The sequence below is a fragment of the Ranitomeya imitator genome, chromosome 4, assembly GCF_032444005.1.
Source record: "Ranitomeya imitator isolate aRanImi1 chromosome 4, aRanImi1.pri, whole genome shotgun sequence".
Classification (NCBI taxonomy): domain Eukaryota; kingdom Metazoa; phylum Chordata; class Amphibia; order Anura; family Dendrobatidae; genus Ranitomeya; species Ranitomeya imitator.
The window spans coordinates 23,506,527-23,525,565 of NC_091285.1; the positions used below are offsets into that span (position 1 = coordinate 23,506,527).

General features: G+C 42.8%; 1 protein-coding gene across 2 annotated transcripts in view; it reads right to left on the minus strand.

The window, feature by feature from the left end:
* Positions 1 to 756: 756 nt before the first annotated feature.
* PARVB (parvin beta) overlaps positions 757 to 19,039 on the minus strand; it is a 36,544-nt gene continuing 18,261 nt past the window's right edge. For both annotated transcript variants that reach the window (XM_069763350.1, XM_069763351.1), the window contains exons 11-13: positions 14,196 to 14,297; positions 12,696 to 12,768; positions 757 to 1,897 (exon numbers count right to left, since the gene is read on the minus strand). In XM_069763350.1, coding sequence (XP_069619451.1) covers positions 1,821 to 1,897; positions 12,696 to 12,768; positions 14,196 to 14,297 — 252 coding nt within the window. In that variant the 3' untranslated portion in view covers positions 757 to 1,820. The remainder of the gene's footprint in view (positions 1,898 to 12,695; positions 12,769 to 14,195; positions 14,298 to 19,039) is intronic.

Sequence of the window (19,039 nt, forward strand, 5' to 3'; positions counted from 1 at the left end):
CTGCACCAGCAGAACAGTGAGTGCAGCTCTGGAGTATAATACAGGATGTAACTCAGGATCAGTAATGTAATGTATGTACACAGTGACTGCACCAGCAGAACAGTGAGTGCAGCTCTGGAGTATAATACAGGATGTAACTCAGGATCAGTAATGTAATGTATGTACACAGTGACTGCACCAGCAGAATAGTGAGTGCAGCTCTGGAGTATAATACAGGATGTAACTCAGGATCAGTAATATATGTACACAGTGACTGCACCAGCAGAATAGTGAGCGCAGCTCTGGGGTATAATACAGGATGTAACTCAGGATCAGTAACGTAATGTATGTACATAGTGACTGCACCAGCAGAATAGTGAGTGCAGCTCTGGAGTATAATACAGGATGTAACTCAGGATCAGTAATGTAATGTATGTACACAGTGACTGCACCAGCAGAATAGTGAGTGCAGCTCTGGAGTATAATACAGGGGGTAACTCAGGATCAGTAATGTAATGTATGTACACAGTGACTGCACCAGCAGAATAGTGAGTGCAGCTCTGGGGTATAATACAGGATGTTACTCAGGATCAGTAATGTAATGTATATACAAATTAACTCCGCTTTACAAGTAGATCATTTCTGTACGGCCATAGATCAGCATTTATGTAATCATTCGAATTTACATATCAATATATTAATCCAGTGTAAACCGACATTGTTCAATAAAGCTTCCAGTAAAGTCTGAAAACAGACTACGACCTCACATTTGGATACAGCTGCCTGAATACAACAATACCATACGCTGTCAGAAACTAATGCTGGAGAGAAACAAGACTACATATACCATCATTTAAAAAAAAAAAAGGAGACAAAACATTGACCATATAATGATGCTATTGCTTAAGAAGACAATTCATTTCCGTCAGGCGGATTGGCTGGTTAATAGAACTGTGGGATTCCGACACAGCGCCATAGAATTTGTAGTGGCCGCGCCTGGTATTACAGCTTCATTTATTGGCGTTGCAATATCAGACACAGCAAAGAGTTAAATTATGGAGCATCAGTGATCAGGCGGACTTGAATCTACTTTGAAAAAAAAAAAAAATTTGTTTTATATTTCAAATTCTTTTCTTTGAAGGAAAGGAAATTAATGTCGGGCAGAGAATCTCGTCATTATCTGCGGATGTTACCAAGCAATACAAAGAGTGTGGATGAATAATTCAGGGGCCGTGGACATTAATTTGACCTGAATGTCTCTGCCACTTTGACTGTGCAGCATTCAAGATGTCCGGAAAAAAGGAGCAGACCGGCACGGAGAACTTCTACACAACCCGTCAGTATGGAGATGAGGGTCATTTTCCATTTTGGGTCGAAAAATGGGGCACTCACCACCGCACATTAAAATAATCTTTATCTGCGGTTCCAAAAAGTGTTTGTGTAGACAATGCGGCCGACAAGAGGTTTCGCAAGCAAGTTACGCTTCCTCTGAGCCTCAGAAGAAGCATGACTCCCAGGCGAAACGGCGGTTATTAATCCCTATCCATATAGTTTATGTGAGAGGGAGAACTACAGTTCCCAGCAAACCCTACAAGCAGAGACTTCTGCCAGAAAAAAAAAGAAAAAAAAAAATCACCTACATAGAAAAAGTTTCAGATTTCTTGGGGAAAGGGGTAAAGATGAAAATTCTCAAGAGTGAACCCGAAATAAGTGATCTAGTTATTGTATGTGATCGCTAAGAACGTGGAGTGAATCCTGAAAAAAAACAAAAAAACATTTACATTCAGTCAATAAAAAAAATAAAAATAAAATAAAAAACAGTCTTTTCGGGGGGCAGTGTCTCATTCAATGTTCTTGTACTTGGTAAACAGATTGTATAACACTCTCATTGTAGACTTTAAGTCCAGATTTACGATGTCTGCAAAGAAGAAAGAAAAATTAGATTTTTTTTTATTATTATTTATACATTGGGGGTCTTAAAGGGGTTGTCTAGGACTTAAGGCATCAATTTCAGATAGGTATGTAAAAGTCAACCAACACCTTAATGATAAGCGTCAGCAGCAATCTATAGCAAAAAAACGGTCTGCAGAGCGGGGACACCACAGCGCCGTACACAGTGTAGTGGCCGTTCTAGGGTATTGCAACTTAGATCCCATTCACTTCAATGGGAGCTGAACTACAGTACCTGAGAATGGCCACTATAGAGCATATGGCGCTGTGGTGTCCTCGCTCTGTACACAGTTTACTGCCGATTGTCGGTGTACGGCAGGACAGGGCGCGTCCTCCAGAACAGGAGACGCTCTTTGTAACCATTCTACAAAACATTGGATTTTTCTACACCAGACTACCCCTTTAAGGACCAGAAAGTGCACTTAGTCTATCAATACACTATATATATTTTTTTATATTACTACACAATTTTTATTAAAAAAAAATTATATATACAAGTGTGTGTGTGTGTATATATATATATATATATATATATTATACAGTTAGGTCCATATATATTTGGACAGAGACAACATTTTTCTAATTTTCGTTATAGACATTACCACAATTAATTTTAAACAAAACAATTCAGATGCAGTTGAAGTTCAGACTTTCAGCTTTCATTTGAGGGTATCCACATTAAAATTGGATGAAGGGTTTAGGAGTTTCAGCTCCTTAACATGTGCCACCCTGTTTTTAAAGGGACCAAAAGTAATTGGACAGATTCAATAATTTTAAATAAAATGTTCATTTTTAGTACTTGGTTGAAAACCCTTTGTTGGCAATGACTGCCTGAAGTCTTGGACTCATGGACATCACCAGACGCTGTGTTTCCACCTTTTTGATGCTCTGCCAGGCCTTCACTGTGGTGGTTTTCAGTTGCTGTTTGTTTGTGGACCTTTCTGTCTGAAGTTTAGTCTTTAACAAGTGAAATGCTGCTCAATTGGGTTGAGATCAGGTGACTGACTTGGCCATTCTAGAATATTCCACTTCTTTGCTTTAATAAACTCCTGGGTTGCTTTGGCTTTATGTTTTGGGTCATTGTCCATCTGTAGTATGAAACGACGACCAATCAGTTTGGCTGCATTTGGTTGGATCTGAGCACACAGTATGGCGGCTCTGAAGACCTCAGAATTCATTTGGCTGCTCCTGTCCTGTGTCACATCATCAATAAACACTAGTGACCCAGTGCCACTGGCAGCCCTGCATGCCCGCGCCATCACACTGCCTCCGCCGGGTTTATGCATGCCCGCGCCATCACACTGCCTCCGCCGTGTTTTACAGATGGTGTAGTAGCTTTGGGTCATGAGCTGTACCACGGCTTCACCATACTTTTCTCTTTCCATCATTCTGGTAGAGGTTGATCTTGGTTTCATCTGTCCAAAGAATGTTCTTCCAGAACTGTGCTGGCTTCTTTAGATGTTTTTTAGCCTTTTTATTCTTGATGCTTATGAGTGGCTGCACCGTGCAGTGAACCCTCTGTATTTACTTTCATGCAGTCTTCTCTTTATGGTAGATTTGGATATTGATACGCCGACCTCCTGGAGAGTGTTGTTGGCTGTTGTGAAGGGGTTTCTCTCCACCATGGAGATTATTCTGCGATCATCCACCACTGTTGTCTTCCGTGGGCGCCCAGGTCTTTTTGCATTGATGAGTTCACCAGTGCTTTCTTTCTTTCTCAGGATGTACCAAACTGTAGATTTTGCCACTCCTAATATTGTAGCAATTTCTCGGAAGGGTTTTTTCTGTTTTCTCAGCTTCGGGAAGGCTTGTTTCACCTGCATGGAGAGCTCCTTTCACCGCATGTTTACTTCACAGCAAAACCTTCCAAATGCAAGCACCACACCTCAAATCAACTCCAGGCCTTTTATCTGCTTAATTAAGAATGACATAACGAAGGGATTGCCCACACCTGTCCATGAAACAGCCTTGGAGTCAATTGTCCAATTACTTTTGGTCCCTTTAAAAACAGGGTGACGCATGTTAAGGAGCTGAAACTCCTAAACCCTTCATCCAATTTTAAAGTGGATACCCTCAAATGAAAGCTGAAAGTCTGAACTTCAACTGCACCTGAATTGTTTTGTTTAAAATTCATTGTGGTAATGTCTATAAGCAAAATTAGAAAAATGTTGTCTCTGTCCAAATATATATGGACCTAACTGTATATATTATATATATATACACACACACACAGAACAGTCCAAAAGTTTGGACACACCTTCTCATTTAAAGAATTTTCTGTATTTTCATGACTATGAAAATTGTACATTCGCACTGAAGGCATCAAAACTATGAATTACCACATGTGGAATTATATACTTAACCCCTTTACCCCCAAGGGTGGTTTGCACGTTAATGACCGGGCCAATTTTTACAATTCTGACCACTGTCCCTTTATGAGGTTATAACTCTGGAACGCTTCAACGGATCCCAGTGAATCTGACATTGTTTTCTCGTGACATATTGTACTTCATGACAATGGTAAAAATTCTTTGATAGTACCTGCGTTTATTTGTGAAAAAAACGGAAATTTGGCAAAAATTATGAAAATTTCGCAATTTTCCAACTTTGAATTTTTATGCAATTAAATCACAGAGATATGTCACACAAAATACTTAATAAGTAACATTTCCCACATGTCTACTTTACATCAGCACAATTTTGGAACCAAAATTTTTTTTTGTTAGGGAGTTATAAGGGTGAAAAGTTGACCAGCAATTTCTCATTTCTACAACACCATTTTTTTTTTAGGGACCACATCTCATTTGAAGTCATTTTGAGGGGTCTATATGATAGAAAATACCCAAGTGTGACACCATTCTAAAAACTACACCCCTCAAGGTGCTTAAAACCACATTCAAGAAGTTTATTAACCCTTCTGGTGCTTCACAGGAATTTTTTGAATGTTTAAATAAAAATGAACATTTAACTTTTTTTCACAAAAAATTTAATTCAGCTCCAATTTGTTTTATTTTACCAAGGGTAACAGGAGAAAATGGACCACAATCATTGTTGTACAATTTGTCCTGAGTACGCCAATACCCCACATGTGGGGGTAAACCACTGTTTGGGCGCATGGCACAGCTCGGAAGCGAAGGAGCGCCATTTGACTTTTCAATGCAAAATTGACTGGAATTGAGATGGGACGCCATGTTTCGTTTGGAGAGCCCCTGATGTGGCTAAACATTGAAACCCCCCACAAGTGACACCATTTTGGAAAGTAGACCCCCTAAGGAACTTATCTAGAGGTGTGGTGAGCTCTTTCACCCACCAAGTGCTTCACAGAAGTTTATAATGTAGAACCGTAAAAATAAAAAATCATATTTTTTCACAAAAATTATCTTTTCGCCCCCAATTTTTTATTTTTCCAAGGGTAAGAGAAGAAATTGGACCCCAATAGTTGTTGTACAATTTGTCCTGAGTAAGCTGATATCCCATATGTGGGGGTAAACCACTGTTTGGGCGGATGGGAGAGCTCGGAAGGGAAGGAGCGCCGTTTGACTTTTCAATGCAAAATTGACAGGAATTGAGATGGGATGCCATGTTGCGTTTGGAAAGCCACTGATGTGCCTAAACATTGAAACCCCCCACAAGTGACACCATTTTGGAAAGTAGACCCCCTAAGGAACTTATCTAGAGGTGTGGTGAGCACTTTGACCCACCCAGTGCTTCACAGAAGTTTATAATGCAGAACCGTAAAAATAAAAAAATCATATTTTTTCACAAAAATTATCTTTTCGCCCCCAATTTTTTATTTTTCCAAGGGTAAGAGAAGAAATTGGACCCCAAAAGTTGTTGTACAATTTGTCCTGAGTGCGCTGATACCCCATATGTGGGGGTAAACCACTGTTTGGGCGGATGGGAGAGCTCGGAAAGGAAGGAGCGCCGTTTGACTTTTCAATGCAAAATTGACAGGAATTGAGATGAGACGCCATGTTGCGTTTGCAGAGCCCCTAATGTACCTAAATAGTAGAAACCACTCACAAGTGACACCATTTTGGAAAGTAGACCCCCTAAGGAACTTATCTAGATGTGTGGTGAGCGCTTTGACCCACCAAGGGCTTCACAGAGGTTTATAATGGAGAGCCGTAAAAATAAAACAAAATTTTTTTCCCACAAAAATTATTTTTTAGCCCCCAGTTTTGTATTTTCCCGAGGGTAACAGGAGAAATTGGACCCAAAAATGTGTTGTCCAATTTGTCCTGAGTGCGCTGATACCCCATATGTGGGGGGAAACCACTGTTTGGGCGCATGGGAGGGCTCGGAAGGGAAGGAGTGCCATTTGAATGCAGACTTAGATGGAATGGTCTGCAGGCGTCACATTGCGTTTGCAGAGCCCCTAATGTACCTAAACAGTAGAAACCCCCCACAAGTGACACCATTTTGGAAAGTAGACCCCCTAAGGAACTTATCTAGATGTGTGGTGAGCGCTTTGACCCACCAAGGGCTTCACAGAGGTTTATAATGGAGAGCCGTAAAAATAAAACAAAATTTTTTTCCCACAAAAATTATTTTTTAGCCCCCAGTTTTGTATTTTCCCGAGGGTAACAGGAGAAATTGGACCCAAAAATGTGTTGTCCAATTTGTCCTGAGTGCGCTGATACCCCATATGTGGGGGGAAACCACTGTTTGGGCGCATGGGAGGGCTCGGAAGGGAAGGAGTGCCATTTGAATGCAGACTTAGATGGAATGGTCTGCAGGCGTCACATTGCGTTTGCAGAGCCCCTAATGTACCTAAACAGTAGAAACCCCCCACAAGTGACCCCATATTGGAAACTAGACCCCCCCGGGAACTTATCTAGATGTGTTGTGAGAACTTTGAACCCCAAGTGTTTCACTACAGTTTATAACGCAGAGCCGTAAAAATAAAAAATCTTTTTTTTCCCACAAAAATTATTTTTTAGCCCCCAGTTTTGTATTTTCCCAAGGGTAACAGGAGAAATTGGACCCCAACAGTTGTTGTCCTATTTGTCCTGAGTACGCTGATACCCCATATGTTGGGGTAAACCCCTGTTTGGGCACACGGGTGAGCTCGGAAGGAAAGAAGCACTGTTTTACTTTTTCAACGCAGAATTGGCTGGAATTGAGATCGGACGCCATGTCGCTTTTGGAGAGCCCCTGATGTGCCTAAACAGTGGAAACCCCCCAATTATAACTGAAACCCTAATCCAAACACTCCCCTAACCCTAATTCCAACGGTAACCCTAACCACACCTCTAACCCTGACACACCCCTAACCCTAATCCCAACCCTATTCCCAACTGTAAATGTAATCTAAACCCTAACTGTAACTTTAGCCCCAACCCTAACTGTAGCCCTAACCCTAGCCCTAACCCTAGCCCTAACCCTAGCCCCAACCCTAACCCTAGCCCTAACCCTAACCCTAGCCCTAACCCTAGCCCTAACCCTAGCCCTAGCCCTAACCCTAGCCCTAACCCTAACCCTAGCCCTAACCCTAGCCCTAACCCTAGCCCTAACCCTAGCCCTAACCCTAGCCCTAGCCCTAGCCCTAACCCTAGCCCTAACCCTAGCCCTAACACTAGCCCTAACCCTAGCCCTAACCCTAGCCCTAACGGGAAAATGGAAATAAATACATTTTTTTATTTTTCCCTAACTAAGGGGGTGATGAAGGGGGGTTTGATTTACTTTTATAGCGGGTTTTTTAGCGGATTTTTATGATTGGCAGCCGTCACACACTGAAAGACGCTTTTTATTGCAAAAAATATTTTTTGCGTTACCACATTTTGAGAGCTATAATTTTTCCATATTTTGGTCCACACAGTCATGTGAGGTCTTGTTTTTTGCACGACGAGTTGACGTTTTTATTGGTAACATTTTCGGGCACGTGACATTTTTTGATCGCTTTTTATTCCGATTTTTGTGAGACAGAATGACCAAAAACCAGCTATTCATGAATTTCTTTTGGGGGAGGCGTTTATACCGTTCCGCGTTTGGTAAAATTGATAAAGCAGTTTTATTCTTCGGGTCAGTACGATTACAGCGACATCTCATTTATATCATTTTTTTATGTTTTGGCGCTTTTATACGATAAAAACTATTTTATAGAAAAAATAATTATTTTGGCATCGCTTTATTCTCAGGACTATAACTTTTTCATTTTTTTGCTGATGATGCTGTATGGTGGCTCGTTTTTTGCGGGACAAGATGACGCTTTCAGCGGTACCATGGTTATTTATATCTGTCTTTTTGATCACGTGTTATTCCACTTTTTGTTCGGCGGTATGATAATAAAGCGTCGTTTTTTGCCTCGTTTTTTTTTTTTTTTTTCTTACGGTGTTTACTGAAGGGGTTAACTAGTGTGCCAGTTTTATAGGGCGAGTCGATACGGACGCGGCGATACTAAATATGTGTACTTTTATTGTTTTTTTTTTTTTTTATTTAGATGAAGAAATGTATTTATGGGAATATTTTTTTTTTTTTTTTCATTATTTAGGAATATTTTTTTTTAATTTTTTTTACACATTTGGAAATTTTTTTTTTTACTTTTTTACTTTGTCCCAGGGGGGGACATCACAGATCAGTGATCTGACAGTTTGCACAGCACTCTGTCAGATCACTGATCTGACATGCAGCGCTGCAGCCTTCACAGTGCCTGCTCTGAGCAGGCTCTGTGAAGCCACCTCCCTCCCTGCAGGACCCGGATCCGCGGCCATCTTGGATCCGGGACCTGGAGCAGGGAGGGAGGGCGGCAAGACCCTCGCAGCAACGTGATCACATCGCGTTGCTGCGGGGGGCTCAGGGAAGCCCGCAGGGAGCCCCCCTCCCTGCGCGGTGCTTCCCTGCACCGCCGGCACATCGCGATCATCTTTGATCGCGGTGTGCCGGGGGTTAATGTGCCGGGGGCGGTCCGTGACCGCTCCTGGCACATAGTGCCGGATGTCAGCTGCGATAGGCAGCTGACACCCGGCCGCGATCGGCGCCGCTCCCCCCGTGAGCGCTGCCGATCGCATATGACGTACTATTGCGTCCTTGGGAAGTAGGGCCCACCCCCCATGGACGCAATAGTACGTCTGATGGCAGAAAGGGGTTAACAAAAAAAGTGTGAAACAACTGAAAATATGTCTTATATTCTAGGTTCTTCAAAGTAGCCACCTTTTGCTTTGATGACTGCTTTGCACACTCTTGGCATTCTCTTGATGAGCTTCACGAGGTAGCCAACGGGAATGGTTTTCACTTCACAGGTGTGCCCTGTTAGGTTTAATAAGTGGGATTTCTTGCCTTATAAATGGGGTTGGGACCATCAGTTGTGTTGAGCAGAAGTCTGGTGGATACACAGCTGATAGTCCTACTGAATAGACTGTTAGAATTTGTATTATGGCAAGAAAAAAGCAGCCAAGTAAAGAAAAACGAGTGGCCATCATTACTTTAAGAAATGAAGGTCAGTCAGTCCCAAAAATTGGGAAAACTTTGAAAGTGTCCCCAAGTGCAGTGGCAAAAACCATCAAGCGCTATAAAGAGACTGGCTGACATGAGGACACCCCAGGAAAGGAAGACCAAGAGTCACCTCTGCTTCTGAGGATAAGTTTATCCGAGTCACCAGCCTCAGAAATCGCAGGTTAACAGCAGCTCAGATTAGAGACCAGGTCAATGCCACACAGAGTTCTAGCAGCAGACACATCTCTACAACAACTGCTAAGAGGAGACTTTGTGCAGCAGGCCTTCATGGTAAAATAGCTGCTAGGAAACCACTGCTAAGGACAGGCAACAAGCAGAAGAGACTTGTTTGGGCTAAAGAACACAAGGAATGGACAATAGACCAGTGGAAATCTGTGCTTTGGTCTGATCAGTCCAAATTTGAGACCTTTGGTTCCAACCACCGTGTCTTTGTGCGACGCAGAAAAGGTGAACGGATGGACTCTACATGCCTGGTTCCCACCGTGAAGCATGGAGGAGGAGGTGTGATGGTGTGGGGGGGCTTTGCTGGTGACACTGTTGGGGATTTATTCAAAATTGAAGGCATGCTGAACCAGCATGGCTACCACAGCATCTTGCAGCAGCATGCTATTCCATCCGGTTTGCGTTTAGTTGGACCATCATTTATTTTTCAACAGGACAATGACCCCAAACACACCTCCAGGCTGTGTAAGGGCTATTTGGCCAAGAAGGAGAGTGATGGGGGGCTACGCCAGATGACCTGGCCTCCACAGTCACCAGACCTGAACCCAATCCAGATGGTTTGGGGTGAGCTGGACCGCAGAGTGAAGGCAAAAGGGCCAACAAGTGCTAAGCATCTCTGGGAACTCCTTCAAGATTGTTGGAAGACCATTCCCTGTGACTACCTCTTGAAGCTCATCAAGAGAATGCCAAGAGTGTGCAAAGCAGTCAAAGAAAAAGATGGCTACTTTGAAGAACCTAGAATATAAGACATATTTTCAGTTGTTTCACACTTTTTTGTTAAGTCTATAACTCCACATGTGTTAATTCATAGTTTTGATGCCTTCAGTGTGAATGTACAATTTTCATAGTCATGAAAATACAGAAAAATCTTTAAATGAGAAGGTGTGTCCAAACTTTTGGTCTGTACTGTATTTAGAGAAGATAGAATAGATTTTGGTCTGTACTGACTATATATAAAGAGATATCAAGTTAATACTGTATATAAAAAATATATTTTTATATATTAATATATTAAAAAATATATATTTTTTTATTTTTTATATATTTCAAAATATAAAGTGAATATAATATATTTTTTCTTTTATTTTTTATATATTAATATACATATTAAACATATAAAGTAAATATTTAAAAAAATTTTTTTTTAATATATATTAACTATTGTTAAATATAGATTATTTTTTACTTATTTTTTTCCCTCTATTTTCAAGACAATTTTTGAATATTTTTTATTAAATAAAAATTGGTACATTTCCCCTGACCACACGCCCTAGTAGAAAAAAAGGGCATAATCAGAGCAGCTCCCATTCGGTCATGTCATTATTCATCTGAATTTTCGCCATGTAATACCACAAGTCGCCAGCAGTGGCTGCTGTAGAGAAAGAGCTCGGCCAGACTAGGAGTCGATCAGCTGATCGCAGATTCTTTAAAGGGATTTTTCTTCTTTGAAAAAAAAAAATCAGTTCTAATAGATTTTATTTTTATCCATTTATCTCCGAGACGGACAACGCCCGCCCAATGTCATCGCGACTTGGACAAAGTGAAGGTTATTCCAGGAATATTTATGTAACCCTGACAACAGATTGAACCAATCGAATTGATGTAAATTTAGTATCTCGAGGGAAAGAAAGAAGAAAAAAAATAAAAAAAAAAAACGGTAATGGGATTGTCAAGCTTTGCTGTGAAGAGCGAAGTCCATTATCACATTGGTTTGTAATCCTCGCCACCTCGGGGCGAACTGCAACATCAGAATAATAACCCCAATTTACAGTCATTTTATTCCACGCCAGGAACAGAATACTGACAGATATCGACTCGCAGGGACATTAAGCTCTGGCCTTGCAAATGATGAAAGATCAAAAAACTAACTGTCCTTGGGATTCTTAAAGGGGTTGTACAGGATAGAAAAAAATAAATAAATAATAATTAAAACAAATAGTATATATATATATATATATATATATATATATATATATATATATATATATACACACATACACTATTTTTTTTTATATATATGTATATTTTTATTATTTATTTTTTATTTATATATTTTATTAAAAAAATATAAAATATATATTATTATTATTATTAAAATAATATAATAAATTTTATATATATATATATATATATATATATATATATATATATATATATATATATAATTTATTATATTATTTTAATAATAATATATATTTTATATTTTTTTAATCAACAATAGCGCCTCACCTGTCAGCAGGTTGTTTCTGGCATTGCAGGTCAGCTCCTTCGATTTCAATGGGACTGGTCTGTAATACCACTCACAACCTGCCAACAGGGGTGGCACTGTCTTGGAAGAAATCAGCCAATTTTTTTTTCGTAATCCTATAAAAACCACATCAAAAAGCTTTCTGCAACGAGGTACGCTTTTATTAGATGTAGGCCAGAAAGCCAATTTTTCCAGACCATACTCATGCATGTTACGATTTTGAAGCGTGCATGTGTTCCGAATGGGAGAGGGGAAGAATAAGCCATCCTTTAAATAAATGATTGGGCATATTAAAATTCGAGATGCCCAATCCTACTTTAGAAAAAGTTGCCCAGAACAAAGACCGCCTGGACAGCCAAAATGGCTAGCACCGAGGGGCGTAGCTATAGTAAAGGTATTAGAAAATGGAACATATGGGGGCTATCGATATATATTTTTAATGGGGCCCAGAAATTTAAAGGGGTATTCTCAAGTTTAAAAGTTATTTCCCCATCCATCGTATTGGGGATACATTTCTGATTGCTGGGGGTCCAACCATTGGGACAGATCCCAAAAACTGGAGCTCTGAAGAGCACATCTGCTCCAGTCATTCATAAATTGGACCACCGGAGTTAGCCGGGGGTCCGATATCTGTAAGAATGAATGGAGCAGCAGTGCACATGATCGACCACCACTGAAGAGCCCCGGTTCTCGGGATCGGTCAGACACCCTTTGATCGGGTAGTATCCCCTTTAAAGTCACCCCTCTGCATCCCATATTCTGGAATATTTGATAATTTGGCATGTATACTGTCTTATTGATATTGGCTGTAAAGGACTTTTCCGCTTGTAATCATCCATACCTTCTGGTCTTGCTTTTGGCTTCTTGAGACCTCCATCTTCCATCAATTCAAAAGAAAAGATCACATTGTGGACCTGCAAGGAGAAACCCTCATTGTAACTAGGAGATAAACAACGATACATGCCCAATCCTGGCATACACCTCAGAACATCCAGAGCCATAGATTCCGTCCACTAACAAAGTCAGGCCTTAGAGGGTATGTCCATTTTGCAACAATTATCACCCGACAGATGGCAAATGTATCACTGATTGTATCACCACTCAGGGATTCCTGCTCTCCTGTCTCTAAGTAGCATATAGAGGATATTATATGGAAGTACTGAGCAGTTGTAGCTGTGAATCCAGCTCTGGAATGAGAAACACTAGAAAGCAGAAAAAAAAAACAAATATTGCCCTAGCCACACTTATTTTGTCCCAATTCTGGAATACATCTCAGACATCTAGAGCCCTAGATTCCTTCTATTAACTAAGTCTGGCCTTAAAGGGGATGACCCTTTAGCAACAATTGTCACCCGACAGGTGGCAAATGTATCACCACTATCACAAGTCAGGAATTCCTGCTCTCTGGTCTCAATGTAGCACATAGTGGACATTATATACAAGTACAGAGCAGTTGTAGCTGTGAATCCAGCTCTGGGATGAGAAACACTTACTAGAAAGCAGAGAAAAAAAAATTAATTTTTCTAGGTGCACTTATTTTGTTCCTCCTCTCTCTATATAGTATTCTATAGGCAGCTATCATCTGACCCCTCAGTGATTTTCAAAGTGAATGATTAACTTAAAGGCAGAGGGAATGGGGAATGAAGTGGCTCATAAGTGGAGAAAGCAGAAAAAAAAAAAAACACACTTGTAAAATATTACCAAACACCCTAAACTAAAAAAAAAAAAAAAGAAGACGCTGGTGAAAAAAAGTCACATTAATTAAAGATAAAGCTGTTATTTTCCTGCCAGCGCCGCTCGGCACGTACCATGATGTGTCGACTAGGTGGCAAAGTCTGAATGTCAAGTTAGATAAATTAAAATATCACCTTTTAATTTATGCAAGTTTGATGCAGAATTTTAAGCAAACAAAATTTAACAATTACGGGAAAATATTTCATTTACATGTATAATTTGTTTTACATTTTTCTAAGAAGTGTTTTCAAAAGCTGTGCACAGAAGAAGTCAAGGAAATTGGCCTTTTGGTACAAAACGTTTGACGGGTAATTACGAGCAATTTTGCTAAAATCTACCCTAAATTGCCTTTAAATTGGAGCCGCCATCCCTCCTGTCACATCTGTTATAGTTTAGAATTGTAAGCCGCAGTTCTGGAGCATTTTAGAGCTCTACGTTGTGCTGACCCTCTGTTGTTCCTCCTAGAAATGTACAAATAGACAACGCCCAAGAGGAGCAATAGAGGAACAGCAGAACGGATGGTTTCCAAAAAATAAAATACAACAGAATTGGGAATGTGAACATTACAAGATAAGTCCGTTACCGGACTTCTCTACATCCGGCTTACCTTCTGATCAAAGTCTTCAGGGGTCAAGAAGAAGTTGTGCAGTGGGACGAAATAGTTCTCCAGGAGTCCCATGAGGAGGACAAGGTAGACGCCATCGGCAAACTAGAGACGAAAAGTAACCCAGTAACGCGAACATATATTACACATAAAAATGTTTACACAAATATATATATATATATATATATATATATATATATATATATATATATATATATATATATATATATATATACACACACACACACTAGCTATTGAACCCGTTCTACGCCCGGGTGGCGAGCATTTATATTGGTATATGGTCTCCATCCTGTCATGTGCTGCACCCATCCTGCGTCCCCATCCTGGTATGTGCTGCACCCATCCTGTGTCCCCATCCTGCGTCCCCATCCTGGTATGTGCTGCACCCATCCTGCGTCCCCATCCTGTCATGTGCTGCACCCATCCTGCGTCCCCATCCTGGTATGTGCTGCACCCATCCTGCGTCCCCATCCTGGTATGTGCTGCACCCATCCTGCGTCCCCATCCTGGTATGTGCTGCACCCATCCTGCGTCCCCATCCTGGTATGTGCTGCACCCATCCTGCGTCCCCATCCTGGTATGTGCTGCAACCATCCTGCGTCCCCATCCCGGTATGTGCTGCAACCATCCTGCGTCCCCATCCTGGTATGTGCTGCACCCATCCTACGTCCCCATCCTGTCATGTGCTGCACCCATCCTGCGTCCCCATCCTGGTATGTGCTGCACCCATCCTGCGTCGCCATCCTGTCATGTGCTGCATCCATCCTGCGTCCCCATCCTGGTATGTGCTGCACCCATCCTGCGTCCCCATCCTGTCATGTGCTGCACCCATCCTGCGTCCCCATCCTGGTATGTGCTGCAACCATCCTGCGTCCCCATCCTGCGTCCCCATCCTGGTATGTGCTGCAACCATCCTGTGTCCCCATCCTGTCATGTGCTGCACCCATCCGGGGGCCTGAGCAGGCGGGGACACCGGCGCGCTGTGGGGGTCAGGTGCCGGTATCGCCGCCAGCTCAGGCCCCCCAGCACTTACTATACTCACCTGTCTGTCCTGTTCCAGCGCTGCGCGCCGCCATCTTCCCGGTCTCCTGGCTGTGACTGTTCAGTCAGAGGGCGGCGCCGGCACGCATTAAGCGCGTCATCGCGCCCTCTGAACTGAAGGTCACAGGCCGAAGACCGGGAAGATGGCGGCGCCCAGCGGTGGAACGCAGGACAGGTGAATATGGCCGGTACTCACCCTCCTGGCGGTCCCTGCTTCTCTGTTGGAGATCGCGGTGTGCGTTCAGTGTGAACGCATACCGCGATCTCCCGGGAGCGTCACTCTGTGAGGCCCAGACTGCGCCGGCGCCTGCGCAGTCTATAAAGGCTTCGGACAGAGTGACGCTCCCAGCGTTATATTATAGATCTATATATATATACACACACACACACTTAGCATCACAATATGTGGTAACTCCAAGTGAATCACACTTCTGAGAAATCAACCTGTCCAGTTGTGAATCCATTTCTCCTGCTGTTGTGGATGAGGAACAGACGACAGGTAGAAATGATCGGCAATTAGCAAGACAACCCCAATAAAGGAGCGGTTCTGCAGGGGGGTGACTGTTATGAAAGGCAATTCAGTATCACAATGGACATGGAGGTCAGAGCACATACAGTGATCTGACAATAACCCAAAATAATAGAACGAGCTCTGAGACGTGGGAACTCTGCAGACCGCAATCCCTGATCCTCTCCAAACACAACTAGAGGCAGCCGTGGATTGCGCCTAACGCTACCTATGCAACTCGGCACAGCCTGAGAAACTAACTAGCCTGAAGATAGAAAAAATAAGCCTACCTTGCCTCAGAGAAATACCCCAAAGGAAAAGGCAGCCCCCCACATATAATGACTGTGAGTAAGAAGAAAAGACAAACGTAGGGATGAAATAGATTCAGCAAAGTGGGGCCCGATATTCTAGACAGAACGAGGACAGGAAAGATAACTTTGCGGTCTACACAAAACCCTAAAGAAAACCATGCAAAGGGGCAAAAAGACCCTCCGTACCGAACTAACGGCACGGAGGTACACCCTTTGCGTCCCAGAGCTTCCAGCAAAACAAATAGACAAGCTGGACAGAAAAAATAGCAACAAATAGCAAAGAAGCACTTAGCTATGCAGAGCAGCAGGCCACAGGAATGATCCAGAGAAACACAAGTCCAACACTGGAACATTGACAGGAAGCATGGACCAAAGCACTAGGTGGGGTTAAGTAGAGAAGCACCCAACGACCTCACCAGATCACCTGAGGGAGGAAACTCAGAAGCAGCAGTACCAGTTTCCTCCACAAACGGAAGCTCCCAGAGAGAATCAGCCGAAGTACCACTTGTGACCACAGGAGGGAGCTCTGCCACAGAATTCACAACAGTACCCCCCCCTTGAGGAGGGGTCACCGAACCCTCACCAGAGCCCCCAGGACGACCAGGATGAGCCACATGAAAGGCACGAACAAGATCGGGAGCATGGACATCAGAGGCAAAAACCCAGGAATTATCCTCCTGAGCATAACCCTTCCATTTAACCAGATACTGGAGTTTCCGTCTTGAAACACGAGAATCCAAAATCTTCTCCACAATATACTCCAATTCCCCCTCCACCAAAACCGGGGCAGGAGGGTCAACAGATGGAACCATAGGTGCCACGTATCTCCGCAACAATGACCTATGGAAGACGTTATGTATGAAAAAAGAATCTGGGAGGGTCAGACGAAAAGACACAGGATTAATAACATCAGAAATCCTATAAGGATCAATGAAACGAGGTTTAAACTTCGGAGAGGAAACCTTCATAGGAATATGACGAGAAGATAACCAAACCAGATCCCCAACACGAAGTCGGGGACCCACACGGCGTCTGCGATTAGCGAAACGTTGAGCCTTCTCCTGGGACAAAGTCAAATTGTCCACTACATGAGTCCAAATCTGCTGCAACCTGTCCACCACAGTATCCACACCAGGACAGTCCGAAGACTCAACCTGTCCTGAAGAGAAACGAGGATGGAACCCAGAATTGCAGAAAAATGGCGAAACCAAGGTAGCCGAGCTGGCCCGGTTATTAAGGGCGAACTCAGCCAAAGGCAAAAAGGACACCCAGTCATCCTGATCAGCAGAAACAAAACATCTCAGATATGTTTCCAAGGTCTGATTGGTTCGTTCGGTCTGGCCATTAGTCTGAGGATGGAAAGCCGAGGAAAAAGACAAGTCAATGCCCATCCTACCACAAAAGGCTCGCCAAAACCTCGAAACAAACTGGGAACCTCTGTCAGAAATGATATTCTCAGGAATGCCATGCAAACGAACCACATGCTGGAAGAACAATGGCACCAAATCAGAGGAGGAAGGCAACTTGGACAAGGGTACCAGATGGACCATCTTAGAAAAGCGATCACAGACCACCCAAATGACTGACATCTTTTGAGAGACGGGAAGATCTGAAATAAAATCCATAGAGATATGTGTCTAAGGTCTCTTCGGAACCGGCAAGGGCAAAAGCAACCCACTGGCACGAGAACAGCAGGGCTTAGCCCGAGCACAAATCCCACAGGACTGCACAAAAGAACGCACATCCCGCGACAGAGATGGCCACCAAAAGGATGTAGCCACTAACTCTCTGGTACCAAAGATTCCAGGATGACCAGCCAACACCGAACAATGAACCTCAGAGATCACTTTATTGGTCCACCTATCCGGGACAAACAGTTTCTCCGCTGGACAACGATCAGGTTTATTAGCCTGAAATTTTTGCAGCACCCGCCGCAAATCAGGGGAGATGGCAGACACAATTACTCCTTCCTTGAGGATACCCGCCGGCTCAGATAAACCCGGAGAGTCGGGCACAAAACTCCTAGACAGAGCATCCGCCTTCACATTTTTAGAGCCCGGAAGGTACGAAATCACAAAGTCAAAACGGGCGAAAAACAGCGACCAACGAGCCTGTCTAGGATTCAACCGCTTAGCAGACTCGAGATAAGTCAGGTTCTTATCATCAGTCAATACCACCACGCGATGCTTAGCTCCTTCAAGCCAATGACGCCACTCCTCGAATGCCCACTTCATGGCCAGCAACTCTCGGTTGCCCACATCATAATTCCGCTCAGCAGGCGAAAACTTCCTGGAAAAAAAAGCGCATGGTTTCATCACTGAACAATCAGAACCTCTCTGCGACAAAACAGCCCCTGCTCCAATCTCAGAAGCATCAACCTCGACCTGGAACGGAAGAGAAACATCAGGTTGACACAACACAGGGGCAGAAGAAAAACAACGCTTCAACTCCTGAAAAGCCTCCACAGCAGCGGAAGACCAATTGACCACATCAGCACCCTTCTTGGTTAAATCGGTCAATGGTTTGGCAATACTAGAAAAATTGCAGATGAAGCGACGATAAAAATTAGCAAAGCCCAGGAACTTTTGCAGACTTTTCAGAGATGTCGGCTGAGTCCAATCATGGATGGCTTGGACCTTAACAGGATCCGTCTCGATAGTAGAAGGGGAAAAGATGAACCCCAAAAATGAAACCTTCTGCACACCAAAGAGACACTTTGATCCCTTCACAAACAAAGAATTAGCATGCAGGACCTGAAAAACCGTTCTGACCTGCTTCACATGAGACTCCCAATCATCCGAGAAGATCAAAATGTCATCCAAGTACACAATCAGGAATTTATCCAGGTACTCTCGGAAGATGTCATGCATAAAGGACTGAAACACTGATGGAGCATTGGCAAGTCCGAACGGCATCACAAGATACTCAAAATGACCCTCGGGCGTATTAAATGCAGTTTTCCATTC